This window comes from Macaca mulatta, chromosome 16 (genome assembly GCF_049350105.2).
Source record: "Macaca mulatta isolate MMU2019108-1 chromosome 16, T2T-MMU8v2.0, whole genome shotgun sequence".
In the NCBI taxonomy this organism is placed as follows: Eukaryota; Metazoa; Chordata; class Mammalia; order Primates; family Cercopithecidae; genus Macaca; species Macaca mulatta.
Window position 1 is genome coordinate 69,083,449 of NC_133421.1, and position 13,273 is coordinate 69,096,721.

The following is a 13,273-nucleotide window of genomic DNA, read 5'->3' on the forward strand; positions in this document are numbered from 1 at the left end:
TCCAGTTGGCCGGGCGCGGTGGCTCACTCCTGTAATCCCAGCACTTTGGGAGGCCAAGGCGGGCGGATCACGAGGTCAGGAGATTGAGACCATCCTGGCTAACACGGTGAAACCCTGTCTCTACTGAAAATACAAAAGATTAGCCGGGTGTGGTGAGGCGTGCCTGTAGTCCCAGCTACTCAGGAGGCTGAGGCAGGAAAATTGCTTGAACCTGGGAGGCAGAGTTTGCAGCGAGCCGAGATTGCGCCACTGCACTTGGGTGACCGAGCGAGACTGTCTCAAAAAAAAGAAAAAAGAATGCCATCTAGTGTTACTTCTGGATTGTTAACAGATATGCCATTGGTTTGTTGCCTTTTAAACAGTAATTCACTTCATTTACTGAGTTATTTATTCTTAATTCTTCTCATCTCTTGTTGCTTTTCTTTTTTTCTTTCTGTTTCTCTAGAGAACTTCCCTCAAGAGTGTTTTCAAAAGGAGGCTTTGTGTGATAAACTAAGAATATATTTATTTGAGCCTTGTAGTAAAATTTAAGTCAAGATTTTTTTTCCTTCAACACATTGAAAAATTACAGTGTTTTCTTCTTGTTTTCTTCAGCATTTCTTTCTTATTCTTGTTGCTTTGTAAGTGACCTGCTTTTCTCATTAAATGTTTTAGATTATGTGAGCCTATGGATTATATTGATGAAAGAAAAAAAATATTTTATTTTATTTTATTTATTTTGAGACAGGGTCTTGCTCTCTCACCCAGGCTGGAGTGCAGTGGAGCAGTCATGGCTCACTGCAGCTTCAGCCTCCCCAGGCTCAAGTGACCCTCCCACCTCAGACTGCCAGGTAGCTGGGACTAGAGGCACTCACTACCATGCCCAACTAATTTTTGTTGTTGTTTGTTTGTTTGTTTTGTAGAGACGAGGTTTTGCCATGTTGCCCAGGCTGGTCTTCAACTCCTGGGCCCAAGCGATCACCCTCTTTGGCTTCCCAAAGTGTTGGGATTACAGGCATGAACCACTGCGCCCAGCCCAGTAGTTTAGATTATACTTTTTTATATTTGTTCTTAAAATTTACTATAAGATGATTATGTGTGTATTTTAGAGAGTTTTTATTTTCATTTTTATTCCAGTTTGATTTTTTTTTTTTTTGAGGCGGAGTCTCGCTTTGTCGCTCAGGCTGGAGTGCAGTAGCGCCATCTCGGCTCACTGCAACCTCCACCTCCCGAATTCAAGCGATTCTCCTGCCTCACTCTCCTGAGTAGCTGAGATTACAGGACCGTGCCACCATGCCCAGCTAATTTTTGTATTTTCAGTAGAGACAGGGTTTCACCATGTTAGTCAGAACTAGTCTTGAACTCCTGACCTCGTGATCCACCCGCTTCCGCCTCCCAAAGTGCTGGGATTATAGGCGTGAGCCACCACACCTGGCCTCCAGTTTGATTCTTTAAAAAGTTTTTTTTGTTATTATTTTATTTTGGAGACAAGAACTTGCTCTGGAGTGCAAGGCACTCAGGTTGGAGTGCAGTGGCACAGTCATAGCTCACTGCAGCCTCAAAGTCCTGGGTGCAAGCAGTTCTCCTGCCTCAGCCTCCCAAGTAGCTATGTCTACAGGTGCATGTCTCCACACCTGGCTTCCTGTTTGATTCTTGACATAGCTTAAAAGGCAGGCCACGTGCAGTGGCTCACAGCTGTAATCCCAGCACTTTGGGAGGCCAAGGTAGGTGGATCACCTGAGATGAGGAGTTCAAGACTGAGTTCAAGACTAGCCTGGCCGACATGGTGAAACCCTGTCTCTACTAAAAATACAAAAAAAAAAAAAAAATTAGCTGGGGTGGTGGCAGCCTCCTGTAATCCCAGCTACTTGGGAGGCTGAAACAGGAGAATCGCTCGAACCAGGGAGGTGGAGGTTGCAGTGAGTCGAGACCATGCCATAGAACTCCAGCCTGGGCAACAAGAATGAAACTCTGTCTCAGAAAAAAAGCCAAAGTTTATCACAAAAAACAGGAGACATGAGAGTTACTCTCCTTTCAGGCTGTCTGATTCCCACTTCCTAAGAAACAACAATTTACAGCTTTTAACTATTTCTATTTCTTCTAGAAGTTTCCACCTTATTTCTGTAATATGCTTATACTGTTTTAATTGTTTTCCAATTTGAATTATGTCTTTTTTTTTTTTTTTTTTTTTTTTTTGAGACGGAGTCTCACTCTGTCATCCAGGCTGGAGTGCAGTGGCTTGATCTTGGCTCACTGCAACCTCCAACTCCTGGGTTCAACCGATTCTCCTGCCTCAGCCTCCCGAGTAGTTGGGACTACAGGCACATGCCACCATGCCTGGCTAATTTTTTGTCTTTTTAGTAGAGATATGGTTTCACTGTATTAGCCAGGATGGTCTTGATCTCCTGGCCTCGTGATCTGCCCACTTCAGCCTCCTAAAGTGCTGGGATTACAAGCCTGAGCCACTGCACCCAGCCCAATTTTTTGTATTTTTAGTAGAGATGGGGTTTCACCATGTTAGCCAGGATGGTCTCGATCGTCTGACCTCACAATCTGCCCTCCTCAGCCTCCCAGAGTGCTGGGATTACAGGCGTGAGCCACCACACCCGGCCTATCTTCTTTTCTTTTTATAGAGATGGGGTCTCCCTATGTTGCCCAGGCTGGTCTTGAACTCTTGGGCTCAAGTGATCTGCCCACCTCAGCCTCCCAAAGTGCTCGAATTACAGGCGTGAACCACCATGCCCAGCCAATTTTGAATTATGTCTATTGACTTTTCTTCTATGGGCAATAAAGATTTGTTCTGTCCTACCACTTCTTTGCACCACACACAAACACACATACATTTCCCACCTTTCCTCTTATCCCCCCAGTATATATGTAGTAATTTTGGTTTAGTCATTTGTATTGACTTTTTTTTTTTTTTTTTTTTTTGAGATGGAGTCTTGCTCTGTTACCCAGGCTGGAGTGCAGTGGCGCGACCAGGGCTTACTGCAAGCTCTGCCTCCTGGGTTCATGCCATTCTTCTGCCTCAGCCTCTGGAGTCGCTGGGACTACAGGCGCCTGCCACCAGGCCTGGCTAATTTTTTGTATGTTTTTGGTAGAGATGGGGTTTCACCATGTTAGCCAGGATGGTCTCGATCTCCTGGCCTCGTGATCCGCCCACCTCGGCCTCCCAAAGTGCTGAGATTACAGGCGTGAGTCACCGTGCCCCGCCAACCTGATTTTCCTTATGTAAACATTATTCGGCTGGGCACGGTGGCTCACACCTGTATTCCCAGCACTTTGGGAGGCCGAGGCAGATGGATCACCTGAGGTCAGGAGTTTGAGACCAGCCTGACCAACATGGTGAAACCCCGTCTCTACTAAAAATGCAAAAATCAGTAGGATGTCACGCATGCCTGTAATCCCAGCTACTTGGGAGAATGAGGCAAGAGAATCACTTGAACCCGGGAGGTGGAGGTGCAGTGAGCCGAGATCATGCCACTGCACTCCAGCTTGGGCAACAGAGAAAGATTCCGTCTCAAACAAACAAAAACATTGTTCACCACTGAGCTATATAATAAACTAGGAGATTTTCTTTGTTTTTTATGTATGGATCACTAATTCAGGTCCAAACTCTTCACCAGAGTATGGGCCTTCTCTCAATACTTTCAAGCTCATCAGAGGGTCTGTCAATTTGTCTTGGAGACATAGCGTTTTAGTACTCCAGTCTGGTCTGGCTGTGTGCTAGGCCTGTTGCGCTGATTTCGTCCTCCCATCTCCCCTCATTATTCTGTGGAATTCTTTTTGCCTCTTTCCTGTGTTGGACCCCCTGTATTTTAAATTCTATATTTTTTACATCATGGAATACTACTCAGCCATTTAAAAAAAAAAATGTCTTTTTCTGCAACTTGGATGGAGCTGGAGGCCATTACTGTAAGTGAAGTAACTCAGAATGGAAAACCAAATTCCATTTAGTTTTCACTTGTAAGTGGGAGCTAAGCTATGAGGATGCAAAGACGTGCAAAGTGATATAATGGACTTTGGGGACTTGATGAGGGGGAAGGTTAGGAGAGGGGTGAGAGATAAAAGACTACATATTTGGTATAGTGTACGTTGCTTGGGTGACAGGTGCACTAAAATCTCGTAATTCACTGTATGACTCATCTATGTAACCAAAAACTACCTGTACCCCAAAAGCTATTGAAGTAAATAAAAATTTTAAAAATGAAGAATTAAGTTTGGGGAGCCCCACAGCAATATTTGGCTTTCCTGAAATTCTGTATAAATTTAGACAAGACTGTCTCAACATGTATCCATCTATATGCCAATGTGGTAACAGTCTCTGTATGGTTTTTTGTATTTGTTTTTAACTTTCAATAAACAAGTAATAAGACGTATCCTTCATTCCAGTTCTACCCCTTACTAACAGTATGATCTTGGGCATACAGGATTTCTCTGTGCCTCGATTTCTTTATCTGTAAAACAGGTATAATAATTTTATCTTCTTTATAGACCTGTTGAGAATATATTGTGCATAGCAAGTGATATATATTCGTTATTTTTATTGCTATTATTGTCAAAAATTATTAAATTTTGATTTTTTTGTAGAAATGGAGTTTCACTTTGTTGCCCAGGCTGGTCTTGAAGTCCTGAGCTCAAGTGATCCTCCCACCCTGATCTCCCAAAGTGCTGGGATTACAGATGTGAGCTACCATGCCTAGCTTATTTATTTAGTTTTTTAATGGGCAGCCCCCAAACCAGAATAGGTTCAGAGAGGCTCCTATAGGAAGGCTTTTTAGATTAGCTGGTCTCCAGTATTGGCTACAATGTAAGTCAAATCTTGTCTTTCTCTTCAGTATTCTGAAATTCCATGACAGTGTGTCTTTATGTGGGACTTTTTTCATTTATGGAGCAGGTACCTTTCAATCTGGAACAGCATTTTCTTTAGTTCTGGGAAATTTTTAGCATTATTTCTATAATATTTGCCCCTTCTGTTTTCTCTTTTCTGTTTCTGGAACTTTAATTGTTTGGATATTAGATCTCATAGATTCTTCTTTTGATTTTCTTTTGAGACAGAGTTTTGCTCTTGTTGCCTAAGCTGGAATGCAATGGTGCAATCTCAGCTCACTGCAACCTCTGCCTCCCAGGTTCAAGTGATTCTCCAGTCTCAGCCTCCCAAGTAGCTGGGATTACAGGCACCCGATACCCGGCTAATTTTTGTATTTTTAGTAGAAATGGGGTTTCACCACGTTGGCCAGGCTGGTCTCAAACTCCTGACCTCAGGTGATCCACCCACCTCAGCCTCCCAAAGTGCTGGGATTACAGGTGTGAGCCACCGCACCCGGCCGATTTTCTTGTTTTTCTCTCCCATTTTCCATCTATTTGTCTTTCATTCTGTTCTCTAGAAAATTTCCACAACTTAATCTCCAATTTTTGTTGAATTTTTAATTTCTATAATATACATTTCCAAGAACTTTTTCTTTTCTGTGTGTTTCTTTTCTCACAGTGTCTTGTTGTGCTTAATGGATATAATGTATTCCCTTTCCACTCACTGGTTGTTGATTGTACTGTTTTTGTTTCTTTTTAGTTTTCTTCTGCTTCCTACATTGTGTCTATTTCCTCTTCTGTTTTTTCTGTTAGCCTAATTTCTTTTTTTCTTTCTTTCTTTTTTCTTTATCTTTTTTTCCTAATTTCTTTTTTCTTTCTTTTTTTGAGGCAGAGTCTTGCTCTGTCTGCCAGGCTGGAGTGCAGTGACGTGATCTCAGCTCACTGCAACCTCCCCCTCCCAGGTTCAAGCAATTCTCTTGCCTCAGCTTCCCGAGTAGCTAGGACCACAGGCACCTGCCACCACACCTGGCTAATTGTTTGTATTTTTGGTAGAGATGGGGTTTCACCCTGTTGGCCAGGCTGGTCTTGAATTCCTGACCTCAGGTGATCCACCCGCCTCTGCCTCCCAAAGTGCTGGGATTACAAACGGCCACTGCGCCCAGCCTAGCCTAATTTCTTGTTAGAAACTTTCTTTAAATGTCTGATGATCTTTGTTTACCTATTCATATTTAAGAATGAGGAGAAGGGGTTGTCAACTTGATAAACTTCATTGTAAGCTGGGACCTGGCAATTTTGTGGGGCAGGGACCTCAGTTGTCACTAGTTTGTATGTTTTTGTCTTGGGTTAGTCAGTTCCCTAGAGAAGAGTCCGCCAAACCTCTGGTAAGTATAAGCTTGTCAGCATTCTGGGAGCTCACTGGGGCAAGAGATCTGTAGGTCTTACTGTTAAGTATACAGACATTCTTTTGATCCCTTGTGTTTTCACTAGGGCTTTATCTTTGCTTTCACCTGTACCCAGTGTTCCTCTAGTCCAGGGATTTTTTCCGGCCTCAAGACTATTGACATTTTGAGCCAAGTAACTGTTTTCCGAGGTTGTCCTGTGCTTCGTAAGATATTAAGTGGCATCCCTGGCCTCCACCCACTAGATGCCAGGATCACACCCACTTCCCAGTTGTGACAACCAAAAACATTTCCAGAGGTTGCCAAGTATGCCCTGAGGGGAAAAATCTCCCCCAGTTAAGAACCACAGCTCTAGTCTTCTGCTGGGGTGGGAGAGGGTTCTGAGAGTCTAACTATTCCTTTTAAAGGCTTTCAAATAATTGGTATTTTAGCCTACTGTTTCATTCTAGCATTCTACTCTATATGATCCGTCTGATTGGGCCTTTCAGCTCTAATCAGCTTGCTTCTTGTTGGCTTAGGATTTAGCCTTCTCTCATCTCCTGTCTGTTTTTCACTCACCCGTCTAATTTCCAGCTTCCAACATTTTGTGGCATCTCTTGCCTGTTGTCTTCTTGCCAGTATCTTTATCTATTTTTATTCCTTTTCTGTCACTTTAGTGGTATTTGGAGAGAGAACAGAAGTTCTTGTATTCATCTTCCACATTTATTCAGAAGCCCAGATCATTATTTCTTCAAATGTTTTCTTCTCTCCATTGTTTCTCCCCCTTTGCAACTCTTCTGGTGGTGTTGACACTTCTATCCCTATCCTCTGCATTTCTTAAATTCTCTGATGTCCATTTATTTATCTCTTTGTGATACCTTCTGGAAGAGTTACTCAACCTAATTTACCAGCTCACACTGTTATATTCAGCTCATCTATTGATGTGGATAGATCTTTTCATTTTTAATTTTAATTTTAAAATAATTTCACAGTTATAAAAAAGTTTCAAGAATAGTCAAAGGTTCCTACTCTTTACCCAAATATTAACATCTTTGTAATAATAGTACAGTTAGAAAAATCCAGGCCAGGCGTGGTGACTCACCCCTGTAATCCCAGCACTTTGGGAGGCCGAGGCAGGCGGATCATTTGAGGTTAGGATTTCGAGACCAGCCTGGCCAACATGGTGAAACCCTGTCTCTACTAAAAATACAAAAAAAATTAGCTGGATGTAGTGGTGGGCACCTGTAATCCCAGCTACTTGGAAGGCTGAGGCAGGAGAATCACTTGAATCCGGGAGGCAGAGGTTGCACTGAGCCAAGATCGTGCCACTGTGCTCCAGCCTGGGTGCAAAGCAAAACTTGGTCTCAAAAAAAAAAAAAAAAAAAAAAAACCCCAGGGGGCTAGGCATGTTGGCTCATGCTTGTAATCCCAGCACTTTGGGAGGCTGAGGTGAGAAGATCACTTGAGCCCAGGAGTTCAAGACCAGAATGGGCAACATAATGAGATCTCGTCTCTACAGAAAATCAAAAAAATTCGCTGGGTATGGTGGTGCGTGACATGGTGGTGCACGTGGTCCCAGCTACTCAGGAGGCTCACGGGGAGGATCACTTGAGCCCAGGAGGTCAACGCTACAATGAGCCATGATCACACTACTGTACTCTAGCCTGAGCGACAGTGAGATCCTGTCTCAAAAAAAGAAAGAAAAGAAAAATAATCAGGAAATTAATATTGATGTTATTAACTAATCTATAGATCTCATTCACATTTTACCAATTATCCCCCAATGTTCTTTTCCTGATTTAAGATTACATGTTGCAGCTAGGCACAGTGGCTCATGTCTGTAATCCCGGCACTTTGGGAGGCCCAGGCGGGCAGATCATGAGTTCAGGAAATCAAGACCATCCTGGGCCACGTGGCTGTCTCTACTTAAAATACAAAAATTAGCTGGGTGTAGTGGCGCATGCCTGTAGTCCCAGCTACTTGGAAGGCTGAGGCAGGAGAATCTCTTGAACCTAGGAGGCAGAGGTTGCAGTAAGCCGAGATCGCACCACTGCACTCCAGCCTGGGTGACAGAGCAAGACTCCATCTCAAAAAAAAAGAAAGATTACACGTTGCTTTTAGTTATCATATCTCCTTAGTCTCCTCCTGAGAGGAGGTCCTCATTCTTTGTCTTTGATGACCTCAGTACTTTTGAAGTCACCTCTAAATTTGGGTTTGTTTGATATGTCCACATGATTGAATTCAGCTAAAGCATTTTTGGCGCAGAAGTGATGTTATCCCCTCTCCAGTATGTAGTATCAAGAGGCACATGATGAAGATAAGATAAATCTCATTAACTTCGATTCCTTGATTAAAAGTGGTGTCTGCTAGATTTTTCCACATGAAGTTACTGTTTTACCTTTTGTAATAAATAACTATCTTACAGGAAGATACTTTGAGACTGTGCAAATATTGAGATTTAAGCTGTTTTTCTTTTAGAGCTGGCTTTGGTGCTGCACGCCTGTAATCCCAGCTACTTGAGGCTCAGGCAGAAGAATCACTTGAACCTGGGAGGCGGAGGCTGCAGTGAGCCAAGATCACGCCATTACACTCCAGCCTGGGCAACAGAGTGAGACCCTGTCTCAAAATAATTTTTTTTTTTTTTTTTTTGAGATGGAGTCTTGTTCTGTCACCAGACTAGAGTGCAGTGGCATGATCTCGGCTCACTGAAACCTCTGACTCCCTGGTTCAAGCAATTCTTCTGCCTCAGCCTCCCAAGTAGCTGGAATTACAGGCACATGCCACCACGCCCAACTGATTTTTGTATTTTTAGTAGAGATAGGGTTTCACTATGTTGGCCAGGATGGTCTTGATATCCTGACCTTGTTATCCACCCACCTTGGCCTCCCAAAGTGTTGGGATTACAAGCGTGAGCCACCACGCCTGTCCCATTTTTTTTTTTTTCTTAACAGCTTTATTGAGTTATAGTTCACACACCACACGGTTCACCCATATAAAGTGTACGTTCAGTGACTTAGTATGTTCACAGAATTGGGCAACCATCACCACAATCAATTTAGAACGCTTTTCTTACTCCAAGAAAGAATACCCATTAGCAGCCACTCCCAAACTTTTCCTGATTCCCCAGCCCTAGTCATCTGCTGATCTACTTTCTGTTTCTATAAATTTGCCTCTTCTGGACATTTCATATAAATAGAGTTATACAATATGTAGTCTTTTGTGACTGATTTCTTTCACTTAGCATGATGCTTTTGTGGTTTATCCATGTGGTACCATGTGTCAGTACATCATTCCTTTTCATTGTTGAGTAGTATTCCATTATATGGATATACCACATTTTGTTTATCCATTCGTCAGATGGACATACGAGTTTCCACTTTTTTTTGAGAGACACAAACAAAATGTTATCAGTTATTAGGTTCTTAAGAAATTCAGAACACCAATTTGTGAGGATAAGTTCCGTTCATCAGGGCAAACACAGATCACAGGTAGCCCTGGAGCTGAGGAAAGGTTTGATATTTTTTGTAAAACGTGTGAGTCCACAACTTGCTGATAAATCTTGTGCACCAGTAAGATGTTTTGCTGTTTTCACATTGCTGCTACCAATTTTGGTTGAGGTGGCAATGACAGATTTCTGGTGTGTTCTTTGTAGAGGAACTTGGTCGAGGACCAGAGGTCCAGTCCCAAGACCAGCTGCTTCAGGAAAACCACCCTCTCGCCTCTGTGGCGCCCAGTGAGGATGACCAGAGTGGTCCTGGAGGTGATGCTGGATCGCAGTTTTCTCACATGCTGACTGAAGGGGGTTTTTTTGCCGTTACTCAGCAGCTTTAGAGGCACATCTTCAGTAGGATAATATCTAGGCATTTTGTGAAGTTTAACCACCTGGGTGCCACTGTTCTTGTCAACACCAACTGGTTTTGTAACAGTTGCAAGAAACTTCTTTTTCTTTTCAACCTTGGATTTAGCAGCTGAGTACTTCTTCCTGGACATGGCCTTTCTGGAATACATAGCAGATCGGGAATATCTGCAGTTCCTCTGACAAGGACAGGATTGCGGCTGCAATGGGGTTTCCCCTTCTTGGGCGTTTTCTCCTTGAGGTTGCCCCTTTTCACCTTGCCACCAGCATCAGCCTTCTTGGCCTTGGGTTTATATCTGGCTTCTCAACTTTTTCACCCATCATCTTGCAGGATGGGAAAGACTTCACTTTTTGGCTATATGATTAATATTGCTATAAGCATTCATTTACAGGTTTTCATGTGGCTGTATTTTCATTTCTCAAGGCTATACCTAGGAGTAAGATTGCTGGGTCATATGGTAACTCTGTGTTTTAACCTTTTGAGAAACTGATACATGGTTTTTCCAATGTGACTGCACCATTCCACATTCCTTCCAGAAGTATGTGAGGGTTCCAGTTTCTCATATCCTCACCAACACTTGCTATTATCTGGCTTTTTTTTAAAAAAAAAAAAAAAAAAAAGAAGAAGAAGAAGAAGAATCTCACTCTGTCTCCTAGGCTTGAGTGCAGTAGTGTGACCTCAACTCACTGTAACCTCCACCTCCTGGGTTCAAGCAATTCTCCTGCCTCAGCCTCCCGAGTAGCTGGATTACAGGCGTGAGCCACCATGCCTGGTTATTTTTTGTATTTTTAGTGGAGACAGGGTTTCACCATGTTGGCCAGGCTGGTCTCAAAGTCCTTATCTCAAGTGATCCACCCGCCTCGGCCTCCCAAAGTGCTGGGATTACAGGTGTGAAACATGGCACCTGGCCAAGATTTTTAAAATACTTTGTTTTTCATGTCCATTATCTCCAACTAATTTTTTTTTTTTTTTCCTTTTTTGAGATGGAGTCTCCCTCTGTCACCCAGACTGGAGTGCAGTGGCGTGATCTCAGCTCACTGCAACGTCTGCCTCCTGGGATCATGCAATTAATGTGCCTCAGCCACCCGAGTAGCTGGGATTACAGGCGTGCACCACCGTGCCCAGCTAATTTTTCTGGCAGAGGCAGGGTTTTGCCATGTTGCCCAGGCTGGTCTCGAACTCCTGGCCTCAAGTAATGTGCCCACCTCAGCTTCCCAGCTGGGATTACAGGTATGAACCACTGTGCCCGTCCTAATTCTTTTCTTTAACTGCCGTTCCTGCTTTATGTTTCCTGTATCCTCCCTAGCCTTTTTGATGATATTTATTATACTTTAATGGTTTTTTCTTTTTCCTATCTGGTTCATTATTATGACAGACAATCTATACCAGAGAAAGTTTTTTTGGTAGTACTTGCTTTCTTCAGTTGCCTCATGTTTTCTTATACACAAATGTTCCTTTGGGACATTAGCCACTCTGATTGGTAACGTGCTCCTGGAAGGAAGATCAAAAGCTTATGCGCTATCTCATGTGTCCCTCCATTGAGTTTAGGGATTGGAGGTTGCATAGAAGAGGAAACAACCCAGGCTGGGCGCTGTGACTCACGCCTGTAATCCCAGCACTTCGGGAGGCCGAGGCAGGTGGATCACCTGAGGTTGGGAGTTTGCAACCAGCCTGACCAACGTGGAGAAACCCTGACTCTACTAAAAATACAAAATTAGCCAGGCGTGGTGGTGCATGCCTGTAACCCCAGCTACTGGGGAGGCTGAGGCAAGTGAATCGCTTGAACCCGGAAGAAGGAGGTTGCGGTAAGCCAAGATCACGTCATTGCACTCCAGCCTGGGCAACAAGAGCAAAACTCCATTTCAAAGGGGAAAAAGAAAAAAAAAGAAGAGGAAATGGCCCCACTATGCTGCAGAGCCCCTGGAATATGGGCTCCTTCACTCTCCATTTGCAGCAGCATTCTGTGCTCTCCAACACAAACACACACACACACACGCTCTTTGTCCTGTTTTTCAAGAGCTGTCTTTTTGAGTTATAATTACCTAAGTTACCAAATGGAGAGGTTAGGAAGTAGGCCCATTCAGGAGCCAACAAGTTCACTGTCCCCTTACCCTCTTATCTGTCTCAAATACACATGCATATTTGCCCTAAGCTAGGCTGCAACACTGGCATGATGTTACCCTGCTGACTGGTTAGGGCTGGGCTGCTTACTTGGCACTGGCAACATGGCAAGCAGTGACTCGCTCAGCACAGCTAGAAAGCATCCTCCTGCCTGGCACCCCCTGTGAATCTGGGTCCTCTTTTCCCTAGCTTACCACAGCCCCCCAGTGTCTGGTTTGGGGATCTGTCTAATTCCTTTTTACTTAAATGGCTTCCCTAGATTTAGATTCTAAGGAAGAAGTGAAGAAGTCAGCAAGCCTTGTTTGCTTATTATCTTGTTTGGAAGGTTCTAGTTTCACCACATCTGAGCTTCATGAGGGTAAGGGCATTGGCTTCGCAGCTGTCTGTGTGTGCCCAGGGCCTAGTCTGCACTGTTGTAGCACACAGACCGAACTGTCAGTGAGGGCCACCTGGCCTCAGGACTCTCTTTTCAAGCTTCTTACTTTGCTCCTCTTTATTGTTTTCTAGGGGCTCAGCTAGGGGTTTCCAGGTATCTGGGAAAATGCCAGAAGAACTCACCAGGTGCTGGGAAGCATCCCTTTTCCGGAAAGTCCTTTTACTTGGATCTGCCTGCTGGCAAGAATCTCCAGTTTTTGACAGGGGCCATTCAGCAACTGGGTGGGGTAGGTAACCTGCTCTTCTGTGATACCATGTGCATTTGTGCTGTAGAGCAGGAGTTGGATAGGGATTATATCTATAGTTTCCAGGTATTTTATTTCTTTTTTTTTTTTTTTTTTTTGAGATGGAGTCTTGATCTATAACCCAGGCTGGAGTGCAGTGACACGATCTCAACTCACTGCAACCTCTGCCTCCCAGGTTCAAGCAATTCTCCTGCCTCAGCCTCCCCAGTAGCTGAAATTACAGGTGCACACCACCATGTCTGGCTAATTTTGTCTTTTTAGTAGAGATGGGGTTTCACCTTGTTGGCCAGGGTTGTCTTGAACTCCTGACCTCGTGTTCTGCCCACCTCGGCCTCCCAAAGTGCTGGGATTACAGGTGTGAGCCACCACGCCTGGCAGTTTCCAGGTATTTTCAAAGGTCTCACTACATTTCCCAAAGCAATTTTAAACATAAACCATTGGCCGGGCG

General features: G+C 43.8%; 1 protein-coding gene and 2 long non-coding RNA genes across 26 annotated transcripts in view; 2 read left to right on the top strand and 1 right to left on the bottom strand.

Moving 5' to 3' along the window:
* The window catches only part of DBF4B (DBF4 zinc finger B), a 43,549-nt gene that overhangs the window by 1,337 nt on the left and 28,939 nt on the right, over nt 1-13,273 (top strand). For 17 of the 24 annotated variants that reach the window (XM_015119879.3, XM_015119880.3, XM_015119881.3 and 14 more), the window contains one exon: nt 12,653-12,807. The exons of 5 other annotated variants lie outside the window; for them this stretch is intronic. In XM_015119879.3, the coding sequence (XP_014975365.3) occupies nt 12,653-12,807 (155 nt within the window). Of the gene's footprint in view, nt 1-11,007; nt 11,255-12,652; nt 12,808-13,273 lie in introns of all 24 variants that reach the window. 2 more of the 24 variants (XM_077972058.1, XM_077972060.1) reach the window with 2 other exon arrangements.
* Nucleotides 248-10,663, top strand: LOC144335791 (uncharacterized). Its single transcript, XR_013406951.1, has 2 exons — nt 248-1,581; nt 8,926-10,663. It is a non-coding gene; the product is annotated as an uncharacterized LOC144335791 (long non-coding RNA).
* Nucleotides 2,143-10,657, bottom strand: LOC144335789 (uncharacterized). The gene is made up of 2 exons (XR_013406949.1): nt 9,029-10,657; nt 2,143-2,658 (listed from the first exon to the last, which is right to left on the bottom strand). It is a non-coding gene; the product is annotated as an uncharacterized LOC144335789 (long non-coding RNA).